The 23,413-nt window shown below is 47.6% G+C and overlaps 1 protein-coding gene across 1 annotated transcript; it reads right to left on the bottom strand.

Annotated features, from left to right (window-relative positions):
• Positions 1-7,251: 7,251 nt before the first annotated feature.
• CFAP45 (cilia and flagella associated protein 45) lies at positions 7,252-22,365 on the bottom strand. Its single transcript, XM_083716344.1, has 12 exons — positions 22,281-22,365; positions 20,994-21,125; positions 19,289-19,422; positions 18,042-18,186; positions 16,253-16,423; positions 14,445-14,623; positions 13,212-13,341; positions 11,799-11,945; positions 11,409-11,522; positions 10,150-10,343; positions 8,630-8,854; positions 7,252-7,436 (listed from the first exon to the last, which is right to left on the bottom strand). The coding sequence occupies exons 1-12, from the start codon at positions 22,281-22,283 to the stop codon at positions 7,367-7,369; spliced, it is 1,644 nt and encodes a 547-aa protein (XP_083572470.1). The 5' UTR covers positions 22,284-22,365; the 3' UTR covers positions 7,252-7,366.
• Between the last annotated feature and the right edge of the window lie 1,048 nt (positions 22,366-23,413).

Raw genomic sequence — 23,413 nt, 5'->3', positions numbered from 1 at the left:
CTATGTGGAGGAGGAGGAGGCCTAGCCCATTATCATCTGTTTTCCCAGCCAAAATGGGGCTCTCCAAAGCAAGTGCCTTGGAGCGAAAGGGACCACCCAGCTCAGTATTGTCTACACTGACTGGCAGCAGCAGGGTTTCCACAAAGGCATCTTTCCCATCCTTAAGATTGAAGCTGGGACCTCTAGCAGACAGGAAACATGTGTTGTGTGGGGCTGCCCTTGTCGGTGGTCCAGGAACTTCAGCTGGTGCAGAACACAGCAGCCAAGGTGCTCATAGGAACAAGTTGCTGGCCGTATGTTACTCTCTTCAGGAAGAAAATAATTCAGGGCCTCCTGTCATTTTTACTCAGTGTGGCTGATTGGGTTAGATTGATCCTACAATGGTGGGTCCCTCAACCCACCAAGCATATAGTCTAGATAGGTAGGGAGATGGACTTGACCGCTCCAGCATGAATAGTGGCAACAAGGTTTGTGGGGATATAGATAGGGGGGATGGGGAAACACAATGCCTAAACCCTAGAAATTAATAAATGGTAGGATTTTATTTGGGGTATGAAGGGAGAATACAAACTGCAGTGGAATTCCTGGGCTAGCTTATGCCAAATGACCTGGCCAAGCTAGGACCACTGAGAAACAATACAGGGCTATAGAGATCCTTTGGCAATACAAGAGGACTGTCCTCCCTTAGGGTTGCCATGTGTCTGTTTTCCAGGACGTGTCCTTTTTTTCAGGAGTAAATTTTCTCTCCGTGTGGATCTTTAATATTTGCCAAAATGTCTCTGGCTATACTTTCTGGATGAGACATAGACATAACTGATGGTTGAAGACTTGCCTTCCTCTTCTCCTGCCCCTCTCAGCAATATATCACAGCTTCTATAGCCTACATGTAGTAGAGGTATTTAAAATGAGAGTCGTCACAGCGTCCTCTTTTTCTGCTCTTCAAAATATGGCAACCCTAACCTCCCCACCCTTTGTGCTGAGGTTGTGAACAGAGACTGGGGGCTTGGAAGGTTGCTAGAGTAACTGGAAGTGAGGTGACAGGAAAGGAGAGGTTTTAGCAAGGTATGCTGGGAAGAAGAAGGGGAGAGAAGAAAGACTGGGATCCATCTTGGGCAGGCTGGCTGAAGGCCGGCTGGGAGAGATCCTTGGACTCCAGGGCTGCACTGCTGTGGGGGACAAGCCTCTCTGGAAATGACCATGCTTTAAGATCTGGACTTCCTCCATGCAGACTGAAGGTGCAAATAGGTGAACGAACCATATTTCTTAAAGCCACGACAATCTCCGCCATATCTCAATTCTCCCAAGGAACACAGACCCTGGGTGAGTGCCTGGAACCCCATGGACTCTTGCCACTGCTCGGCAGAGAGTGGGGTTGGCGCATGACTTTTGTAACAATACATTATGAAAGCTGAAAAGTAATCCTGTTGCAATTCAAGGATAACAGTATAAACAAAGAATATGATTTCAGCTGAGTGTCACGTCAAAGTGCCTGTTCCCAGTCAGCAATGAAGGGAGAGAGAAGCTCAGATTCCTCCTTTTAGTCGCTTTCAGACCCCAAAGCCATCATTCATGCATCATGTGGGGAACTTTTATGGCTCCAGGAACCGGATCTATATCAGGCCCCAGCCTGTGGGACAACTTTGATAAATGGGCAGGCGCTTGTCAATCACACGGCATTATTATGGCATCACAGGTTGATAGGTGGGTTGTCATGCCCATTTCAAAATCCTTTGCATGGGCTTCGCTATGCTTCTCCTTTCTGTCACCAAAGCCAAAGGTAGAAAGGGGAGGATGATGCTCATCTCACCTCTCCCCCACTGCCTACTGCCTGCTCTCTGTGGTGTTTAAAGAGAAAGGGGACAACTGCATCAAAGAGCACTTTTGCAAAGGGCTTCAAAACACCCTCTGCACTCCCATTTGAGGCTCTGGAGGCTCAGACAGGAGCACGGGGGCTGTCTTAAAGCCCTTTGCAAAAGCAATACAGTATTTGAAGCAGCCCAGAACTTCTTTAAGTGAGCTACCCACAACCTTACCCCTTTAAAGAAGACATGTAGAGCTGCTTCCGAGAGTGCTTTTGCAAAGGGCTTTAACCCCACTCAGCAACCGAAGAGTAGGGATTACACCCTGCTGCCTCGGCTGCACAATCACGTACCCTGCTGGGAAGAAGGCAAGCAGCCAATGCAGGGTTAAACCCTGCCATGCCAGCCATTGACTGACATCACCAATGGTTTGAAGAAAATGGGCCTACTGTCCAATCTTGGCCTGTGGGCTAGAAGTTCCCCACCCCTGCTATGTTTGTTAATGCCAAGCATTCTGCTTTCACAAAAGCACCACCGCATGCCAGATCCCTTGTCTTGTCACAACCTGACCCCTCTCGTGTACACCAGTGTTTGTATCTCCTGATATTTAAGATTTGCCAAGCTCCCCAAACCGAGGGTTGCATACAGTGTTAGTCCTTCTCAAAGTAGACATGACTAATGTGGATTCAGTGATTTCAAAGTGTCTACTCTGTGTAGAACTTAGTTGGATACCACTCTTGACGCTTCAAAACATTCACCTGATGTCTTAACTAGAAACCACAAGCTGCTGCACGTGTACCTCGTATTCCTCTTCCTCTCTGTCCAGCTACTCCCAGCTCTTTTAATAGAAAAACATGCCTTGCCCTCTGTGGCATCATGCTGATTTTGGTAACTTATAATAGTAGTCCTTTCGGCAAGCTTTGAAGAGATTCCCATGCAGTAGAGTGATTGATATCTTTGCCAGGTGAGCCCATATGAATCACTTCCAGCTGGGTGAGAGGGAGAGCTGCACTGGAGGCCGACTTGTGCTTAGATCACATTCCAACGACTGTAGCCAACTACGTCCTACTTAGAGTAAAGCCAATGAAAGTAAAGAACCTGTTTATTTCAATGGGTCTACTCGTATTTACGGGACCGCCTCTCCTGGTATGCCCCGCAGAGGACCTTAAGGTCCACGAATAACCATAGTTTAGAGGTCCCAGGCCCTAAGGAAGTCAGACTATCCTCTACCAGGGCCAGGGCCTTTTCAGTGATGGCTCCAACCTGGTGGAATGCTCTGTCCCATGAGCCTAGGGCCCTTTAGGATTTAATCTCCTTCCGTTGGGCCTGTAAGACAGAGCTATTCCACCTGGCCTTTAATTTGAATTCAGCCTGATCTTCTGTTTCCCTTTTCTTCCCTTCCCTTCCCCTTTTATGAAGATTACCCGCTCTCAGACCCCACAGCTAATTCTCCCTGGCCTCCTTGCTGGCCCAAGTAGGACTAATTCAGCCAGCTAGCCCTGGTGATTATCTAATGCTTATTAGATGGATTTCCCCTAAATTGACTTCTGAACTTTGAATTTTATTGTTATCCATGTTTTTATACTGTATTTTATGCTGCTTTTACAATTGTGTTTTAAATTTGTTGTTAGTCGCCCTGAGCCCGGTTTTTGAACCGGGAAGGGCGGGGTATAAATAAAAAATTATTATTATTATTATTATTATTATTATTATTATTATTCTGAGGACTACTCACTATATGCAACCTAAAGGCAACAAATTTATCCACTATTTTTCAACAATTTCTCAACAACTTTAAGAGTGTCTTGGTTTTTACTTTTTGTAAATATGTCAACCCTACTTCCATGCATCTATATAAACTACAGATTTCATAGAATCATAGGACTGGAAGGGACATCAGGGGCCATCTAGTCCACCCCCCTGTAATGCAGGAATCCCAGCCATCCAAGCTCCATTTAGAAACTTCCAACGAAGGAGAGTCCACCACCTTCTGAGGTCGTCCATTCCACAGCTGAACACCTCTTACCATCAGAAAACTCCTCTTACTTTTTAGTCAGAATCTTCTTCCGTGTAATTTCGTGAATCCATTAGTTCAGAGGCATCCTGTGGCAGTGAGTTCCATACATTATCTGTGCATCATGTGAAGCCCCTCTCTTTTCTATCCTGAACTGACTGTCCATCGATTCCAGCGGGCAGCACTAAGGACTAATATTACTAAACAGGGGAAAGCATTTCTCTCTATCCAGTTTCTCTACCCCATGCATTAATCGTGTGTGTAAACTTCACCAGGTCTCATCTGAGTAGGACTAGCACCAGATACAACAACAAAATTCGGGTGCTAATTCACAAAGCCCAAAACGACTTGGGACCAGGGGACTTTACGGGTTGCCTAATTCCTTACCATCCAGATCGTTGGATGCCGTTTCCTCCATCCCCTGAGATCTGGCAGGCCTTTATCAGAGTGTAGCAGGCCCAGCCCTGTGGAACTCCTTGCTACCAGAGCCCGGCAGCCGCTGTGTCTGGTTTCTTTCAGACATCTTTTAAAACTATTTTTCAGGCAGTCCTTTGGCATATGAAATTCGCTTTGCCTGCTGGTTTTTACTGGTGCATTACTGAAGTTTTCAATATTGCATATTTTCCCCAGCTACATTCCTTGTTATATTTCCGGTGAGAGTGCAGTTTAAGTAAAGGTAAAGGGACCCCTGACCATTAGGTCCAGTCATGACCGACTCTGGGGTTGCGGCCGCTCATCTCGCTTTACTGGCTGAGGGAGCCGGCATACAGCTTCCGGGTCATGTGGCCAGCATGACTAAGCCTCTTCTGGTGAACCAGAGCAGCGCATGAAAACACCATTTACCTTCCCACCAGAGTGGTACCTATTTATCTACTTGCACTTTGATGTGCTTTTGAACTGCTAGGTTGGCAGGAGCAGGGACCAAGCAACGGGAGCTCACCCCGTCATGGGGATTCGAACTGCCAACCTTCTGATCGGCAAGTCCTAGGCTCTGTGGTTTAACCCACAACGCCACCCGCGTATAAGAGTGCAGCTCAAATAAAATAAAACCATCCATAGCCATAGGCTCCCCTCTCTCCCCACTGCTGCCTCAAACCCTGGCAGGTCGCTGCCTGTCCATGTAAACAATACTGAGCTAGATGGACTAATTGTCTGATTCTGTATAAGGCAACTTCCTGCGCTGTTTCCCACTGTTTCCCACTGACAAGGGAGAGGACGATTGAGGTGCCTGATATTTCCCCTTGGCTCTGCCATTCCTCCCTTGAAACTCATGGCCTCTGAGGCTGCTTTTCATATTTTTGTACGCGGGGAAGCCTTGGGAGACATCAGGAGCATAATATCTGGTTTGGCTTTTGGGTTGACCAGCAAGTTCGTGGCTTAGCTGGAATGTTAAGTGGGGACTTCCTGGTTTGTAGCCAAGGCTTTTCGGCACAGCCGAGATCATCGTTATTGTCTAATTATTATTTATTGTGTTTCTGACCCGCCCTTCACTAGAAGGGCTCAGCGCATGTTACCACATATAAAAACAAGTAAAGCAACAAGAAGAAGGAAAAAGTCAGCAGCAACACAACCCCATCCATCATCTCAAGTCCTTAAAACCAGCTGCCTTATTTGTCAAATATTTGCAAATATTTTTCCTGGCATTTATCTCCAGCTAATAAAATACCCATTGTTATGATGGCAGTGAGAAGTAGGTTAGAGGTTATAAAAGCTGCCTTTTGCTCTCCCTCTCGACAGGATAGAGAGATGCATTACAGGCGCTCCTTACTTATGCTTGGGTTTCGATCCGGAGCCCTGCACACTTAATTGAAATTGTGAAAAGTGGGAAGCACCCTCTAAATGCCCTCTTCGATCCATACCAAAAATACTGTATCCAAAAATATCCACAACTAGAATTGATGCTCTGGGGCTGGCAGGAGGCAGGAGGATGCGCTACCCCACAAACCAGCTGTTAGTCGGGGAGGCGGAGCAGCTTAAACAAAGCCCTCTGGTCTCTTCGCGGCTTCCTCTGGCCTGACGTCATTTTTGGGCTCAGGAGAGGGTCTCCTTGTGAGCCACAAGAACTCTCAAGCTCTCTCCTGCCATTTCTGGGTATGAATCGAATTAATTACCCAGCACAACGCATATACAAAGCCACATGCGAGCAGAAAACTTGTAAGTGGGGGGGGGGGTGCCTGTAGATGTACTTTTGTGTAAAAATGCAACTGTCTGCTAGTCACAGATGATGCTCCGCCCATTTTTTCTTCCGGACCCACCCTCCAGAAATGTGGCCCCTAGAAAGTTCCCTAAGAGGAAATGTGGTTCTCAGGTGAGAAAATCCCCCCCAACCCCGATTCCAATGGTTGCTTGGGAGCCAAAGGAAAGAGGAGACTTCACACAGGTGCGTGAGGAGGGTGGATCTCTCCATCCATTCTCTGCTTCAGCCAACACACTTGGCTTCTGTGCCTGGCACAGAGGAAGGGAAGTCATCCCACCAAGGCCTCCTACTTAGTAGAACCTATTTTTAAACAACCTGCTAAAATGCTCTTAGCCAGTGTTTCTATGTAGGCTGCAGAGGAGGAGGCTAGAATTTTGGGGCAGGGGTGATAAACTTTTATGGGTTTCTTATTCAAGCTCTGGATGAAGAATGGCAATGAGGAAGAAATCAGATGCAGTTTGCATTTAAAGGAAAGCCAACCAAATTTACAATACAGAAACTGAAATACTTTCAGAATTCACACTTCTCACAGGTCTCCAGCCGAATAATGTCAGATAAATGTACATACCAGGGTAAAGTGTGCATATATTAGCAAAAATAATATGCAGAAATGCATTATACAGTGGTACCTCGGGTTACATATGCTTCAGGTTACACACTCTGCTAACCCAGAAATAGTGCTTCAGGTTAAGTACTTTGCTTCAGGATAAGAACAGAAATAGGGCTCTGGTGGCACGGTGGCAGCAGGAGGCCCCATTAGCTAAAGTGGTGCTTCAGGTTAAGAACAGTTTCAAGTTAAGTACAGACCTCCAGAACGAATTAAGTACTTAACCCGAAGTACCACTGTATATGGGGAAATCACTTAACAAAAAAAGTGTTTATTTGATAAAATTGCATGCAAAAAGAGAAAAGTGCACTAAAATGCCAATGAATTTTCATGAGGACTTCCTGGGCTGTATCCAATGTTAGTCCTACTCAGAGTAGAACCATTGCAGTTAATAAGCATGACTAACTTAGGTTCAGTTGGATAACACCCTACAAAATAAATAAATCACAAACAGAGGTGGAAATGTGGAGAAATACGCTTACAATGGTTGGGATGGGGGGATTAGAAACTGACAATGACAGATTCGACCCTTCCTAATTAAGGGGCCAATGGCTCCGTGAACTTCTGGGTCATGCCCTGAAAGGGAAGGGAGGAAACAAAACAAAGCAAAACAAAACACAAATCCACACAGATGTATCCAGAAATAGGTCTATTCATAAAATACTCTTGGAAAGTAAGAAAATAGAAAATCTAGGCTACACGTAGACAGTCTACAAAGGTGTTGTGGGTGACGGAGGTTCTTCCCCCACTCAGTGCACTGACTGGACATAGGCCTTGCGCTCCACCTGGGCACAGTACTTCTCGGGGAGGCCAGCGGCTCTGCAAAGAAGAAAGAGAAGAAGGAAACCCTGGTCACTAGAGGGCACGCAGTCCATCCTCGCGTCAGTGCTGTGCAAGAACACCAACCAGATGAGTGTAAATTGGTCTCTGCCTGTGCAGTACATTTGAATCTTACGTGGAGGTTCAGTTCCAAGTGTTCCATGTATACATGAAAATCGTGTATACCGAAACTCTTGGGTCCACTCATGTGCTTGACAGGTGAGGGAGGGGAGAGGGAGAGACAGACAGAGAGACAGAGATGTCCCTGCACTCCCAGAGCCCAGATGCTGACCACCAAGCAAAGCACATAGTTTAACAGGGGTCAGCAAACTTTTTCAGCAGGAGGCTGGTCCACTGTCCCTCACACCTTGCGGGAGGCCGGACTATATTTTGAAAAAAATAAATAAATGAACCAATTCCTAAGGTAAAGGTAAAGGTACCCCTGCCCGTACGGGCCAGTCTTGACAGACTCTGGGGTTGTGCGCCCATCTCACTCAAGAGGCCAGGGGCCAGCGCTGTCCGGAGACACTTCCGGGTCACGTGGCCAGCGTGACATCGCTGCTCTGGCGAGCCAGAGCCGCACACGGAAACGCCATTTACCTTCCCGCTGGTAAGCGGTCCCTATTTATCTACTTGCACCCGGAGGTGCTTTCGAACTGCTAGGTTGGCAGGCGCTGGGACCGAGCAGCGGGAGCGCACCCCGCCGCAGGGATTCGAACCGCCGACCTTTCGATTGGCAAGTCCTAGGCGCTGAGGCTTTAACCCACAGCGCCACCTGCGTCTCTGAACCAATTCCTATCCCCCACAAATAACCCAGAGATGCATTTTAAATAACAGGACACATTCTACTCATGTAAAAACATGCTGATTCCCAGACTGTCCGCGGGCTGGATTGAGAAGGTGATTGGGCCACATCCGGCCCCCGGGCCTTAATTTGCCTACCCATGGTATAAAAGCTATTTGGGTAACCCCAGCAGACCAGACGCAAAAAGAGCTTTTAAGCCCTTCACTTTGCTAGGATTTAACTTGAGCAATTACAACCAGCAACCACGTACGGTTGAAATTGCACCTCGTGCATGATGTAATCATAGCAGGGGTGGAGAGGGGGAGAGTGTGAGCTGAGGGAACCAGACTTTGCTGCCATGGATTCAGAGATTCAGACAATGAGTCACAGGGTCGTCACGCAGCCTCACCGGAGCTCGTCGAGCTTCTTGCGCTTGATCTCGTTGAGGCGCTCGCTGCGCCGACGGGCTTCTTCCTTGAGTCTCTTGCCCTCCTCGAAGATGGCGATGCGCTCCTGGACCTGCTTCTGCTGGTGCTCGCGCACCTGGCGCCGGATCTCGTCCGCGTGGGTCTGCTGAAGAGCCACACGCTTCTCGTGCTCTTTCCGCTCCTTCTCAATCTGTTCCTGTTGGATTCTGGGGCAGGGGAGGCAACAACATGAGTTAGTGAGTGTGCTTGACTAAGTCTGGAAGCATTTAACCCGGCCAATTGCAGGGGTTAGTATGTGGCAAACACCCCCATCAAAAAAAAGAGAAAAAGATTGCATTGATTTCTGGAGGTGGGCAAATTTCGAGAATGTGTGTTGGGGGTGTGTGATTTTATCTTAAAATCAGATATTGCTACCGTCCAATACCTGCCATCTTAAGCCTGAATTGAAGGAGGCAGCGCAAAAGATGTTTCTTTGTAGGTTCAGTGTGAGCCATAATAATAGTGATAGTTATTATTTGTACCCTGCCATGCCCACCAGTAAATTTTGTTTTGTTTTGGCTCACCTGACATCATTGTGATGTCAGGTGACTGGCAGGTGGGAGGCTGCATCCACCTGTCAAAATGGCCTGCAGGAGGGTCTGCCTGCTGGTTGGATCCTATTCCCCAGCTCTGTCTTAAAACTGGGAATTCTGGCAGCAGGATTCAGGCACCTTGCGGGAAGAGGGAGCTGCTGTCCTGATCCTGGCTGTGTTGCAGTGCAACCATCTGCAGAAGGCCAGAGCAGGGATGGGGAAGCTTGTGATGCAAGCACTGTCCACATTGACTACACAAGATAATCTTGCAAACAGGAATATAGGAAGCTGCCTTAAAACAAGAAAGACCCTATAAAGTATAATTGTTTAATTGCACACTGAAAAAGAGAAATACTTGTATGTATATTGCTAAGAGTTTAATATTGAAAAATTCCATTGAAGCATACTGAAGCTCTCTGAGCTCTAACAGGTTGATAATTAGCTGCTGGCGTTCTCTGGTCTTTCACGTGAGTGTTTAACCTTAGATCATGTGAGTAACGTATTTAGTTGAAAATCTCCATCTTGATGGGTGTTTGTTGCCTGTTAGTTATTCTCTGGAAACCACAGAGAACAAAGGATGTGATAATGATGCCTCTCCAGGAGCAAATAGCCTTAAGCTGGATGCAGGCTAATGCAGGCTAGGAGTGAAACAGAGCTTTGATTTTTGTTCTGATTGTAATTATGTTCTGTTTTGAAGAAGAAACCCATGCTTGAATATGCATATGCTTTATACAACCTTCTGGATGTATCATTGATTGCCTTGCACCTCTTTTGAAGAAGTTCTGGTTAGTAAAGCTTTGAATTGTATTCATGGGTCTGGAAAGTTATTATTCCAAAAGGCGTCTGTTTTGTATGCCTCCTATCACAGCAGGGCCTCTACCCCTGCGCCACGGCCCTTCCACGCACTGCCAAGCAGCCCGCTTCCCTACCTGACGATCCTCTCAAACTCGGCCCGGTCCCGCTGCACCTGGACAGCCAAGGTGTGCTCCTTGTGGGCCACCTGCTCCAAGCGGCTCTGTTTCAGCATGGCTTCCGTCTGGGCCTTCTTATGTGCCGCGTCCTTCTCCTTCCGGCGCCACTCCCGCTCGGTGGCCTCCTGGTTACGCTTGGCCCTCAGGGCGTCCTGGAGGGGATGGAAGGGAAGCAGGGGGCGTTGGCTGGGCCGTGAGGTGCTGTGTGTGGCGATGCCTGGGAGAGACTCTTATCATATTTCAGAAGAGAGACAGGGAGAGGAGCACTGTGCTTCCCTGTAATATATTACTACAGTGGTACCTCAGGTTACAGACGCTTCAGGTTATAGACTCCGCTAACCCAGAAATAGTACCCCGGGTTAAGAACTTTACCTCAGTATGAGAACAGAAATCGCGTGGCAGCAGTGGGAGGCCCCATTAGCTAAAGTGGTACCTCAGGTTAAGAGCAGTTTCAGGTTAAGAACGTACCTCCAGAACAAATTAAGTTCTTAACCCGAGGTACCACTGTATTTATTATTGTTATCGTTAGAATCAAGGGTCATCCATTCAAACCCCCTGCAATGCAGGAATCACAGCTAAAGAATCCCTGACAACTGGCCATCCAACCTCTGTTTGAAAAGCTCCACCGAAGGAGAGTTCGCCACCTTCTGAGGCAGTTCACTGTCAAACAGCCAAACGGAATTCCCACCTCTGCTCTAACCACCATGCTGCCACTGGTATCGATACTTCAGAATGAACAGGTGAATAAATGAACAGCATCGTCTAACTGTGGGCTGTCCACTTTATCCATTCACTGGTCGAAAGAGCTAGGGAAGTTTAGCCAGGAAAGGAGGAGACAGAAAGGAGATACAACAGCCGTCTTTAAATCTCTAAAGAGCTGTCACATGGAAGAGGGAGCAAGCTTGTTTTCTCTTACTCTGGAAGGTAGGACTCGAACTAGTGGCTTCAAATTACAAGAAAGGAGATTCTGACTAAACATCAGCTTTCTGACAAGTAAGAGTTGTTTGACAGTCTCCCTTGGTAGGTTGTGGACTCTCCTTCCTTGGAGGTTTTTAAGCAGAGGTTGGACGGCCACCTGTCACGGATGCTTTAGATGAGATTCCTGCATCGCAGAGGGTTGGCTTGGATGACCCTTGGGGTCCCTTCTAATGCTACGATTCTATGACCTGCACTCCTGGCCCCGTTCCGTGCTTTAAGAATGCACCCCTGAGCCACACCTGCTCTGCTTGGTGATCCTGGGCTTTCTCCTGCAGCGCCCTTAGCCGGGCCGTCTCCATCTCCTTTTCCCGGCGGATTTTCTCCTGCTCAGCCTCAAACTCGGCCTCCCGTTCCTGGCGGGGTACAATTAAAAAAAAAAAGTAAATTTTCACAAAGTTTTAAAAATATATTTAAACAAAGTCACAGGTCGGTGCAAGCAGACTTATGAACTTATGAACACACGCGAAACTGAGCCAGACTGATCTGCCCATCCCTAGCCAAGAGGAGGCCAAGGCGGGAAGGAGTTGGCTCTGGGAAGGTTTTCCGCTGTACCCGAAATTTGCCCAGGCACTTTTTCTTCCCCAGCGGTGCCCTCTCCCTGGCCCACATGCCCTGCCACCACCACATACCATCTTCTTCCTCTGGTACTCCAGCACCCGCCGGTCGGCCATCTTCTCCTGCTCCAACATTTCCTGTTTGCGCTTCTCATTCTCGTCGTTGACGCGCCTGATCTCGGCCTGCAAACGCAGCTGCTCCCTCCTCCTGCGCTCCATTTCCTGGAGGAGAGCCGGAAGAGTCATTAAGCATCCTCTTTAATCGTGGGTTTGGTCCAGCTACGTCAGGCCACGTCCGTGATTCCTGAGGGGTCCGCTGGAAGCAAACTGGAAGCTGGACAAAACGTGGGCCTGAAATACCGCCAGTTCCTTCTGCTCTCCTCAGTCACAGAGATCATCTGACTGAGGCACTTTTGGTGGTTCCCCCATGCTTCTGAGGTCTGCCTTTCTCAACCTTCGGTTCCGAGATGCCGTTGGACTACAACTCCCATCATTCCTAGCCAAGATGGCCAGGGATGATGGGAGTTGTAGTTCAAGAACATCTGGGGACCCAAGGTAGAGAAAGACTGGTCTACAATGTGGCTCTTCCGCAAAGGCACCTGCTCCTGGGGGCTGAGGCAATATAGGCCCTTAATATTCAGAGGGCCCAGCACACAATGTCAGGATAATAATAATAATAATAATAATAATAATAATAATAATAATTTTTTATACCCTACCCATCTGGCTGGGTTTCCCCAGCCGCTCTGGGTGGCTCCCAACAGAATAATAAAAACACGATAAAACATCAACCATTAAAAACTTCCCTGCCTTCAGATGTCTTCTAAAAATCAGATAGCTGTTTTTATTTCCTTGACATCTGATGGGAGGGTGTTCCACAGGGTGGGCACCACTACCGAGAAAGCCCTCTGTCTGGTTCCCTGTAACCTCACTTCTCACAGGGAGGGAACTGCCAGAAGGCCCTTGGAGCTGGGCCTCAGTGTCCGGGCAGAACGATGGGGGTGGAGGCGCTCCTTCAGGTATACTGGACTGAGGCCGTTTAGGGCTCTAAAGGTCAGCACCAACACTTTGAATTGTGCTAGGAAACCTACTGGGAAACACTGTGCATGTGGGGCCCCCTCAATCGTATGGAGAAGCTGGCACTTCTGTTCTCCAGGGTTTGGGGCAGAGGGCATTCCCATCCCTACCTGGAGATCTGGGGCCTTCTGCATGCAAAGCAGGTGCTCTACCTATGGGCTCCTCCAAATGTGTAACTCCCCAGTTCTTACCAGAAGGACTGCTGCCCTGTCCCAAGCTCTTTGCCCAACTAGCTCAACGTTGTCTGCACAGACTCGCAGCAGCTTCCCAGGATCTCAGACAGAAATAATCTCACTATTCTGCGCTGACTGATCCTTTTTGTTAAACTGGAGGTGCTGCTGGGGACTGAACTGCGAGTCTTCTGCATTCGGTGCAGATGTTCTGCCCCTCAGCTACGGTCCTGCCCCTTACCCTCTCGTCTTCAAACTGCAGCCTCTCCAAGTATTCCAGCATCTCCTGCGCCTCTTGGTCTCGCTGCTCAGACTTCACGGAACGCATCTCTTCGTTCTTCTGTATCTGCTCAAGGAGGTGACGCTTCCCCCTGAGAATCAGGTGAAGGAGGAATTTTCCTTTGGAGCAAATGGGTTCTGACGGCATAGAGAGGCCTAATGAATGGTATTCCTCTGTGCAGGGAACCAGTTGTGGCCAAGGTTCCCAATCTTAGGTAGTTGTGGTATCACGTTAATCTGTTGACGTATTTCTTGTTGAAGCCAGATACGATTTCCCAGGCATGCAAGAAATTGGCCGCAATTGAAGGAACCTTTGTTAAAGTTCTTTCAATTGTTTCCTTATTTCGTTCCTTCAATGTTGTTTCCTTATTGTGTAGGTCACGGATAGAAGCTGAGGGTGGCAATATTTTGAGTGGTAAGACCCTCTGACCTTGGATATGACATTATCAACGTGCAATGGAACTGTTTGTGCACAAAGAAACCTTTGAAATCTGTCTCTGCCAGGATAAGAGAGACCTCACTAAATTTCTTCTTAGGTGGCATTTCATGCCAGTGAGATTCTCCCACATCTCAAGTGACTCTGATTCTAGTTGTTGGCAGGATTGCAGGCTTAAAGGAACCTTCTTCCATATATGGTGACACTGCAGACAACTTTCAGACCAGTGTCTTTAGAGAAGTAGGTCTCCTTTTTTCATTTACTTACTTACTTACTTATTTTTATTACAGATTTCTTGGTTTACAAAAGTATGTGCAATGTCTCTTTTTCCAAGTTACATTTTCTACAGATCAGTTTCATTTGTTGAGACATTAGTGTCACATTAGGAAGGGAAAAAGGGGAAAGAGGTGGATGGGGGAATCATGAGTTGGGGGTGGGGGTCGGGTGGTGATGTTTCTATTTTACTTAATGTATGTGTGGGGTTTTGTGTCAGCGTCGCTTGTGCCTAAGGCGATGTAGCAACTTCACAGCAGAGGTGAAACCCAAACCAGGGACTTCCTGACTCACAGCTCAGTGGCCTCCTATACAGTTTGAGAAGGAGGTTCTGATTCTCCAGGGGTGTGCCCCTTTTAACTCATGCTGCTGCACACATGCATATTGTACCTGCGGTGCAGGGAAGGCAACACTGCAATGATGCTCCACCACTGAGCTACAACGAAACCCCTTGGCCAGAAGCCGCACAGAAGTCTGGGCTCTCACCTGTACTTCTCCTCCTTCCTCTTCCGTTCCAGCTCATCCTGCATCATGCCGACCTTCTGCCTCTCCGCCTCCATCATCTTGGCCAGCCGCATCTCCTCCTCGTTCATCTCCTTCTCGATCTGCCTCTTCTCCAGGATCTGGGCATCGCGGATGGCGTGGCATTTGGCCTCCAGGATGATCTGCAAAGAGCGGAAGGGAGCTGCTGCCGTGGGCCGAAATGCACATGCGGGGCTTCATCTGGAGCTGAGCTCCAGCACCTCTTTTTGCCCAGATCCCAGCAGTTCCACCTTGGAAGGTGCAGAAGCCAGCGGTTAAATAAATCCATTCTTGGAAGAGAACCTGAGCGCAACAGTATTTTCTCCAACCGCAATTATCAGCAACCAATATGCAGCCGCAGACAGCAGAGGCAGAATATAGCTGTTCTGGCTAGTAGCTATCGACAGCCTCCATGAATTTGCCCTGTCCTCCATCTACCATATTTTTCGCTCTATAAGATGCACTTTCCCCCCTCCAAAAACTAAGGGGAAATGTGTGTGTGTCTTATGGAGCGAATGCAGGCTTCGTGGCTTCAGCGAAAGCAATGCAAAGCCTCTGAAGCGCAGTGGGAGCGCTCCCCCTGCGCTCCGGAGGCTTCGCGTTGCTCTCGCTGAAGCCAGGAGAGCAAGACTCTCCTGGCTTCAGGGATAGCCGCCGACCCCTCTCGCTCTCCAGGCTTCAGGGATAGCAGCCTGAAGCCTCCGGAGTGCAGCGGGAGTTCCCGCTGTGCTCTGGAGGCTTCACGTTGCTTTTGCTGAAGCCTGGAGAGCAAGAGGGATTCATGTACACCAATCCCTCTTGCTCTCCTGGCTTCGCTTCGCTGGAGAGGCGCTGCGCAGCTTTCCCTCTCTGCGCAGCGCCCCTTCAGCGAAGCGGGAGGATAAATGGAAGGGGCTCTGTTTCTCCTGCCGCTTCGCTGAAGGGGCGCTGAGCAGAGAGGGGGAGAATTTTTTCTTTCTTGTTCTCCCCCTCTAAAACTAGGTGCGTCCTATGGTCGGGTGCGTCCTATAGAGCGAAAAATACGGTAAGTTGAAGCCATCCAACTTGGTGGCCATCACTTCCTGTGGGAAGTAGAACATAGTCATCATGGCTGGTAGACACTGGCAGCCCTTTCCTCCATGAAGGAGGGGCAGAGGGGCCCCATATGCCTCTGCTTCACTCCCCTACATGGAATTCCTGTCCCCCTGTGCCAACAGGGAGAGATGTGAAATAGGAGGCTGCTTTTCTTTTGGGAATTATAGGGACAAAGCTACCTAAATTGTATAGAAATTTATTTATGTAAGCTACTACAGCAGCAGCAAGAATGCTACTCGCCCCCCCCCCCAAATGGAAAGAAGCGGAAGTCCCAGCAAAGGAAGAATGGATACAAAAACCTATGGAATATGCAGAAATGGCAAAACTTACCGGAAGCATAAGAAATCAAGATAACAAACTTTTTATAAAAGAATGGAAATGGTTTATTGAATATTAACAGATAAATTGCAAACGGATAAAAACATCGGCAGGATTATTGTAACAACCTACAGTTTGATAAGAGTATATTTTTAAAGTAGATAATGAGCAAATTGAATGAATTTGGATATGCAGAAGATATTTGAAAATAAATTTAAGGAACTGCAGAAAGAGGGGGAAGGTAGTCAAGCTTTGAAATGTTAAAATGATTGTAAATTAATGAAATGTATAAACCTGAAAAGTATAAATAAAAATTTAAAAATAAAACAAAATAAATATGAGGCTGCCCTAAGGGGAACCGCCACTTCTCGCTCCCTCACCTCGCCAAGAGCTTTGATCTCATCTTCCTGCTCCATGCGCATGTTGGCGGCTCGCTGCAGCAGGTACTGGGCCCTCTCCTTGGCCTCCTCTTCCAGGTCGTTCAGCTTTTCATTCTTCTTCCGCAAGATCTCCTTTAGCTTCATGGATTTCTTCCGCTCGTTCACGGCAACCTGGGGGAAGGGAAGATGAGAGGGAGATGCAGACGGGGTGCGTCTTGGCCCCCAGGGTTGGGGGCAGGCCACTCTGGGGCTGTAAATGGTTCTCTCTTTATTTATTTACTTACTTACTTAGGTTAACACGGCGGGGGCGGAGTAGCTGAGTGGGCCAGGACTATATCTCCTCCCACCCAACTTTGACAGGTGGGAGGGGCCACCCACTCACCAATCCTCTGGTATCATCATGGTTCCACAGGGAATGTGCTAGCAAGACAGCGCCTGGAAGTACTGAACCCCCAGGCCCACCTGTCAATCAGCTGACATCACCAGAGGATGTCAGGAGATTGACAGATGGGCATGGTTTGAGAGAAACAGCCTTGCGGGCCAAACTAGACCCCCTGGCTGGCCAAGATTGCACCACAGCCTGGAGGTTCCACCCCCATGGCTTAAAGATTTATACACTGCCTGTCAATAAAATCTTTACAGGGTGGCTTACAAAGTAATCGCAAACATAGTCATTTCTCATGTCTTTGTTTTATGCCACAAATAAAAAGAGGAATCAGCAATGTTTTAGCTTTTCAATACCAGGCCAGGATATTTTTTTGCTCTTCCAGGCTTTTGGTTTTTAAATAGAGATTTATTTATTATCTTATCCTGGTATCCATCCTTTAGTATGGTGGGGGAAGGATATGTGTATTTCTTTACTATGTTTTCAGAGGATGAAGAACTTTTAGTGATGCTATTTTTCTGGAAAAAGAGGTGCCAGAACTCACCATGAACGTCTCCCTTATTCTCTTATAATGGCAATGGCGCCCACCTGAGATTTCCGGCTGGGAAAAAGCTTTTACTATGATGTATGAATGATTTTTGTATTTTAAACCTTTGTAAGGTGCTCTGAGTCCCTTTTGTAAAAAGCGATGAATGTTTTTAATTAACAAATAAGTCAAATCCACTTTGGCTGATATGTCAGTTACATCTGCAGTACCTACCTACATTCCACTTAAGAGTGGATCCATTGATATTAATGGACCCAAGGTACTCCTGCTGATGAATTTCAGTGGGCCTACTCTGAGTAGGACCAACAGTGGAGACAACCAAGAGACCTGGGCAGTGACCCCCTTGCACCGGTGACTTCCTAATTAGACTACTGCAGCAAACCTTTGTGGGACTGCCCCCCCCCCCCGAGACTGTTCAGAACCTTGAGGGAGCATAGAATGTCACTGCTGATTTGTTACAGAAGTCTGTCGGATGATGATCTGAGGCCAGGACGGGAACAGCTGCGTTAAGGGGGCAGATGTGTTTACTCTGGGGGCAGAAGGAGCGTGGTGAAATGGTTCAGAGCACTGAGGAGATCCAGGTTCAAATCTTAACTCAGCCGGGAAGCTTTACGGAGTGCACTTGGGTCAGTCGCTCTCTAACACATATAGCATTATCTGCTTCACAGGACTTTCAATTTATTTATTTAACAAATTTTATATACCGCTTGATTGCGACGAAACCGCTAAGCGGTGCTGTGAGAATAAAACGGGGAGCTTAACGTGTACTGCTCTGAGCTCCCTAGAAGAAAGACCAGAGATAAATGCAATTAAAAAACAACAACATTCTCTGCCATGACGAGGACAGCCTTACGTACAATGGTGGCTTCTCGCTCTGCCTTGAGGGCTGCTTTCTGAGCTTCGCGCTCCTCCTTGGTGAAGACACGGGATGAGTCTTTGATGCGCTGGAAGTCCTCGGGGCTTATGATCAGGGACTCTCCAGACGGGTCGAGTTTGGGCACACTGGGCATGTGAGAGAGAGAAAGGAAGAAGATGGTGACTTCATCTCTCCATTCGGGAGGGTGATCGCAAGCTGGTCTAGGCCAGGATTCCACAGAACTGCCAAATCTGATACCGGGGAAATAATTTCATCTTTCATTTTAAAAAAGGAAAAGGGGGAGGAGCTCTTAGCCTCACCCCAAGCACCCTTTGGTCAATAATAATAATAATAATAATAATAATAATAATAATAATAATTTTGGTTCCCCTCCCATCTGACTGGGCTGCCCCACCCACTTCAGGCTGATTCCAACAGAATATACAAAGACACAATAGAACATCAGACGTTAAAAACTTCCTGATACAGGAGTGCCTTCAGATGTCTACTGAAGGTCATATAATTCTTTATTTCCTTGACATCTGATGGGTGTTCCACAGGAGGGTGCCACCACAGAGAAGATCCTCTGCCTGGTTCCCTGTAACTTCACTTCTCGCAGTGAGGGAACCGCCAGAAGGCCCTTGGAGCTGGACCTCAGTGTCCAGGCTGAACGATGGGGGTGGAAACACTCCTTCAGGTACACCTGAAAACCTACCCAGACATTTCATAACAAAGAACCTCAGGTCTTGGGGGACAGAGAAGAGCCACCTCTGTGACACATCCCTCACAGGCCCTGCTTTATGCCACTGAAGGCTGGTCCGTTAGGGCCAACAGGACACTGCCCCACCAACCTGTCTGCTCTCAACCTGTCTGACTTACAACCAATCAGGGAGTGGCTCTGCCTATTACTAACTCTGGCTCCACCCGCTGCTGATCTCCCTGCCTTCCACCCTACCAGTGTATTTGTTTATTCAACGTATATCCCATCCTTCCTCCCAAAGGATCCCAGGGCAGCAAAGAAAAGGTCTTTGAAATAACATTTTAAAAATGATTCCAATACAGATGCAGGCTGGGGAAAAACTCTACATCAAAGGCTTGTTTGAAGAGAAAGGTCTTCAGCAGGTACTGGAAATACAGTAGAGATGGCACCCCATGTGATATTTAGTGAATTCCCGGAAACCGCAGTTCAGAGGGGCAGTGCCTTCAACTGTGGAGGGGAGTGCCTAGCCATAGTTCTAGAGAGCTTACATGAGGTCCCGGATGAGGTCCCGAGTGATGAGACGGATCGTCTCCGGCTTGTGGCCCCAGCCCAGGGACTTCCTGGCCGAGTCCACATCTCGAAGGACCACGATGGGGCTGCCAGTGCGGGACAGGTTAACATTCTGCAAGAAGGAAGGTGGCATCAGAAATGTTCACGGATGCTTGGCAGGAATTCTACCAGCCTCCCTCTCCCTCCCACTTTGGCTTCCCTCTTCTGGCGGTGCTTGGACAATCGTAATCCATCTTCAAAGCCGAGATATGGATGAACCTTTTAGCAGCCACTGAGTTCCTTCCATCATGAGCAAACCAACCATTAAGTCTTCCTTTATTTGATTTTATTTAAAATATTTATAAACCACCTTCAGGGTAACCACAAGGCAGATTCCACACATGAAAATATAGAAAACCCCAATAACTACAAGATCATATTTCTCAAAATCCTCCAGTAAATATTGGATACAGGTACACTGAGTGGTATTCCATGTTTGTCCTCCTCAGAGTAGACTCACTGGAGTTAAGGGACATATCTAACTTAGGTTCATTAATTTCAGTGGGTTTACTTTGAGTAGGATTCAGCTGAATACAACTCACTGTTCGTTCCACTCAAAGTAGACCTACTGAAATTGATGGCACTAAGCTGGGGTTGTCCATTAATTTCAATGCTACTCTGAGTAGTGCCAACACTGGATATGACCCATTGTGATGCTTTGTATGCTACTGTTCCCACTTTGTGTTGGCACTGTTCCCTTTTCTATGGCTGATTGCTACTGTTTTATACAAGGTTGTTTTGCTTAAGCTGCTAGGGGAGATTTCAGAGCAAGAAGAGCATCATTCAGGATTTTAAAAAGGAGAGATTTTGCAGAGAACAAAGAAGCTGCCTTTTAACAAGTCAGACCATTGGTCTATCTAGCTCAGAATTATCTACATCAGCAGTAAACAACACGGTGCCTTCTGTACGTCTTGGCCTACAATTCCCACCAGCCCCAGCCAACATGGCCAGTAGTGAGGGATGATGGAAGCTGTTGTCCAGCAACCTCTGAAGAGCAACACACTGGCTATCCCTGGTGAAATATACTCAGAGTCGAGAGTGGATTTCATGCTCTTTATTCAGCTCATAGTGGTGAGGAGGAATTGAAGTCCCCTCAAAGTATCTGCTTTATATACATTATTTACACAATGGGCTGCACATGATTGGCTAATTCCGGAATTCTCCTGTAGGCCAATAAGGTTGTGGATTCACTTCTATCTGGAGCTGGATTGGGTGGCTCCTGCAGACCAATCAGACTGCTGCATTCTGAACCCTATTGTTCTAGGACCAATCAGACTGCTGCATTTTGGATCCTATTCAACTCAGTACATAACACCTGGTCTACACAGATTGGAAGCAGCTCCAGAGATTCTGGAGATGAAACCTAGAGCATCTGCAGGCTAAACAGGTGCTTTATTTTTTTCCCAAAGTGTTATTTCAGTCCTCCTGGTTCTAAACACAGGTCTGATTTAAAGAGGAACACCGGAATCTGCCTTCTACCCAGTCAGACCATTAGTTCAGTATAGTGGCAGCAGCTTTCCAGTGTTTCAGGCTGGGGTATTCCCAGCCCTAAATGGAGGTGTCAGAGATTGAAGGTCTGGGATCTTCTGCATGCCAGGCCTATGCTCTTAGCCCAAAGCAGCCACTGCTCCCTTCTGTCCTCACCTTGGCAAGCCCAAAGAGGCTCTCATCCACTTCTGAGCTGGCAGCCTTGGTTCTGTAGCGGGTGTGGGAGCGCGAGCGGGACCGGCCCGAGGAGCTGGTGGAGGTAGCACCCAAGGAGCATACACTGCCCGGCTGCAGGAAGGAAAGAGAGGCAGATTTTTGGAGTTATACGTGATGGGGAGCTGAAAGGAAAGATGCAAGGGATCTGTGTGTGATGATTTGCAGGCCTTTCCCATTCAGGAAGATCATTCTTAAGAAACTGCGAGATCCTAAACTGAATTTAGCTGGCCAAAAATGTAGGGCTGCCTCTGTAGATGGTTTGGAAACTTCAGCTGGTGCAGACATAATCTGAGGGCCTTTTTCATGCGCCTCTTCCACAAGAGATCCAGAGGGCGGCAACACAAGAACGGGCCTTTTCGGTGGTGGCTCCCCATTTGTGGAATGCTCTCCCCAGGGAGGCTTGCCTGGCACCTTCATAGAATACTTTTAGGCACCAGGCAAAAGCTTTCCTCTTCAACCAGGCCTCTGGCTGTTGGACATCCGATGCCCTTTTAAATGTGTTGGGAAAGGGGGGATTTTTTGTTTTCTTTTTGTTTTTATCATGTACTTGATTTTGTCTTTTCATTTTGTATTTTTTATGTTGTGAACTGCTCTCTGATCTTTGGATGAAGGGCAGTATAGTACTACTACTACTACTACTACTGGTACTAATAATAATAATGATAATAATTTCCTCCAACTGTGGTGGGCAGAGCCACAGCCCGTCTGGCTAGTCGCTTATATTTTTAAATTTATTTATTTATCACTTGGTGATGATGATGATGATGATTAATGTATTGCCTTCCACCTATACGTCTCAAGGTGATGTACACAACACAATCAAACCCGTTAAAAACAGCATGGAAAATAAAAGCAAATGTCTTGGAAAAACAGTAAAAGGATATACCCTCTGCAGACACCTAAACATCCAGCAAACTATATTAGTTTGCTTAAGTGAGATATATTTCTATATTCATAAAAACCATTTCAACTGGGGTTTTTTATTTTTTAAAAACCCAGATAAACTTCCTTAAGCAGCCAGGACACTGCTGTTGCATTATTTGCCGTGTAAATAAACTAGCCTTAATAAAAGTATTTTAAAACCCCTCCAACGAGGCCTCTCTAGAGCAACAGGCATCTCCCCCCTCCGCCTCCCGATGAAGTGGCCACGCTGACATAACCTTAGGGGGCTTAGGGCTTCCCTGCGCCCTGGCACCCTTTTTGGGTCAGATTCAGCCCCGCGCTCACCATCTCGCCCTCCGCTGCCGGCTCCGGGAAGCTCCGCCTCCTGTTTACCCGTCGCCATGGAAACAGCCGAACCCTCCTCCTCTTCCTTCCCCCGCCCGCCACGTCTCACCTTGGCAACGGGAACGTCGTCAAGGGAGGAGCGCGGGGTTCCCCGGGGCGGGGAAGTGACGTCACGAGCGCCGGCTCAGAAGTCAGCCCCGGCTAAGCGGGCTGGGGGGGGGGGCTTTTCCAGGGGTCGTTTTACTTAATGCAATGTACCTACTTAACGAGGAACGCAGGCAAACGACTTACCCCTGAATCAGACCCATTATTTACCTCAGCATTGTCCGCACTGACTGGCAGCTGCTCTGCAGGATCACATTCCCTGTCCTGCCCGGAGTTGCCCCATCGGGGATTTGAACCCGGGACCTTCTGCCTGCAAAGCAGGCCCTGGTCCTATGGCACTGCGGAGGTGGCGTTTGCGGACGCCGCCTGCCGGTGGTGTCCTTGAGCTTCGGCTTTTCCTAAAGAAGAGTCAGCAGAAATATGCTGTGGAGTAGGAAGGGAATTGCGGGATTCCAATTCCCATCATACCCAAGCCAGCAAGGCCATTTGTGATGGGAGTCTAGTGACGCCTAGAGGCCAGTCAGAGATGCCCATGCCATCGGAGGAAAGCATGTGTAGTGGGCCTTTTGTATTGTGCAGAGCCTTTGGGATGGCATGATATCTATAACTATACTCAGTGCTTTTCTTTTCTAAAAAAAATGTTTAGGGGTACTCTCATTTTCCTAATCACATTGAAATACTGCCCCTCAACGAGGCCAAACTTAGATTCACAAAATGTTTAGGGGTATGTGTACCCCTGTGTCCCCCCAGAAAAAACCCTGTCTATACCTATACAGGAAATAAATATGAAATAATAAAAATACTCTGACAATGTCGAATGCTTAATTAATAATACCGGGTATAGGGTGGTTTATAAATTCAATAAATAAGCGGGTATAGGGTGGTTTATAAATTCAATAAATAACAGAAAATAACAGAAAATTAAAATAGCAATCCATTAATAATACAGTCTGTTTGAAGGCTAAAGTACGTTTCCCATTATTCTTGCTGGGGTGGTAGTGCTTTAAATGTATGGTGTGTATGCAGCC

Source organism: Podarcis gaigeae, assembly GCF_964106915.1.
Source record: "Podarcis gaigeae genome assembly, chromosome: 16".
NCBI lineage: Eukaryota > Metazoa > Chordata > Lepidosauria > Squamata > Lacertidae > Podarcis > Podarcis gaigeae.
Note: the sequence above shows the minus strand (reverse complement) of the source record. Positions and strands in the feature narration are given on the sequence as shown.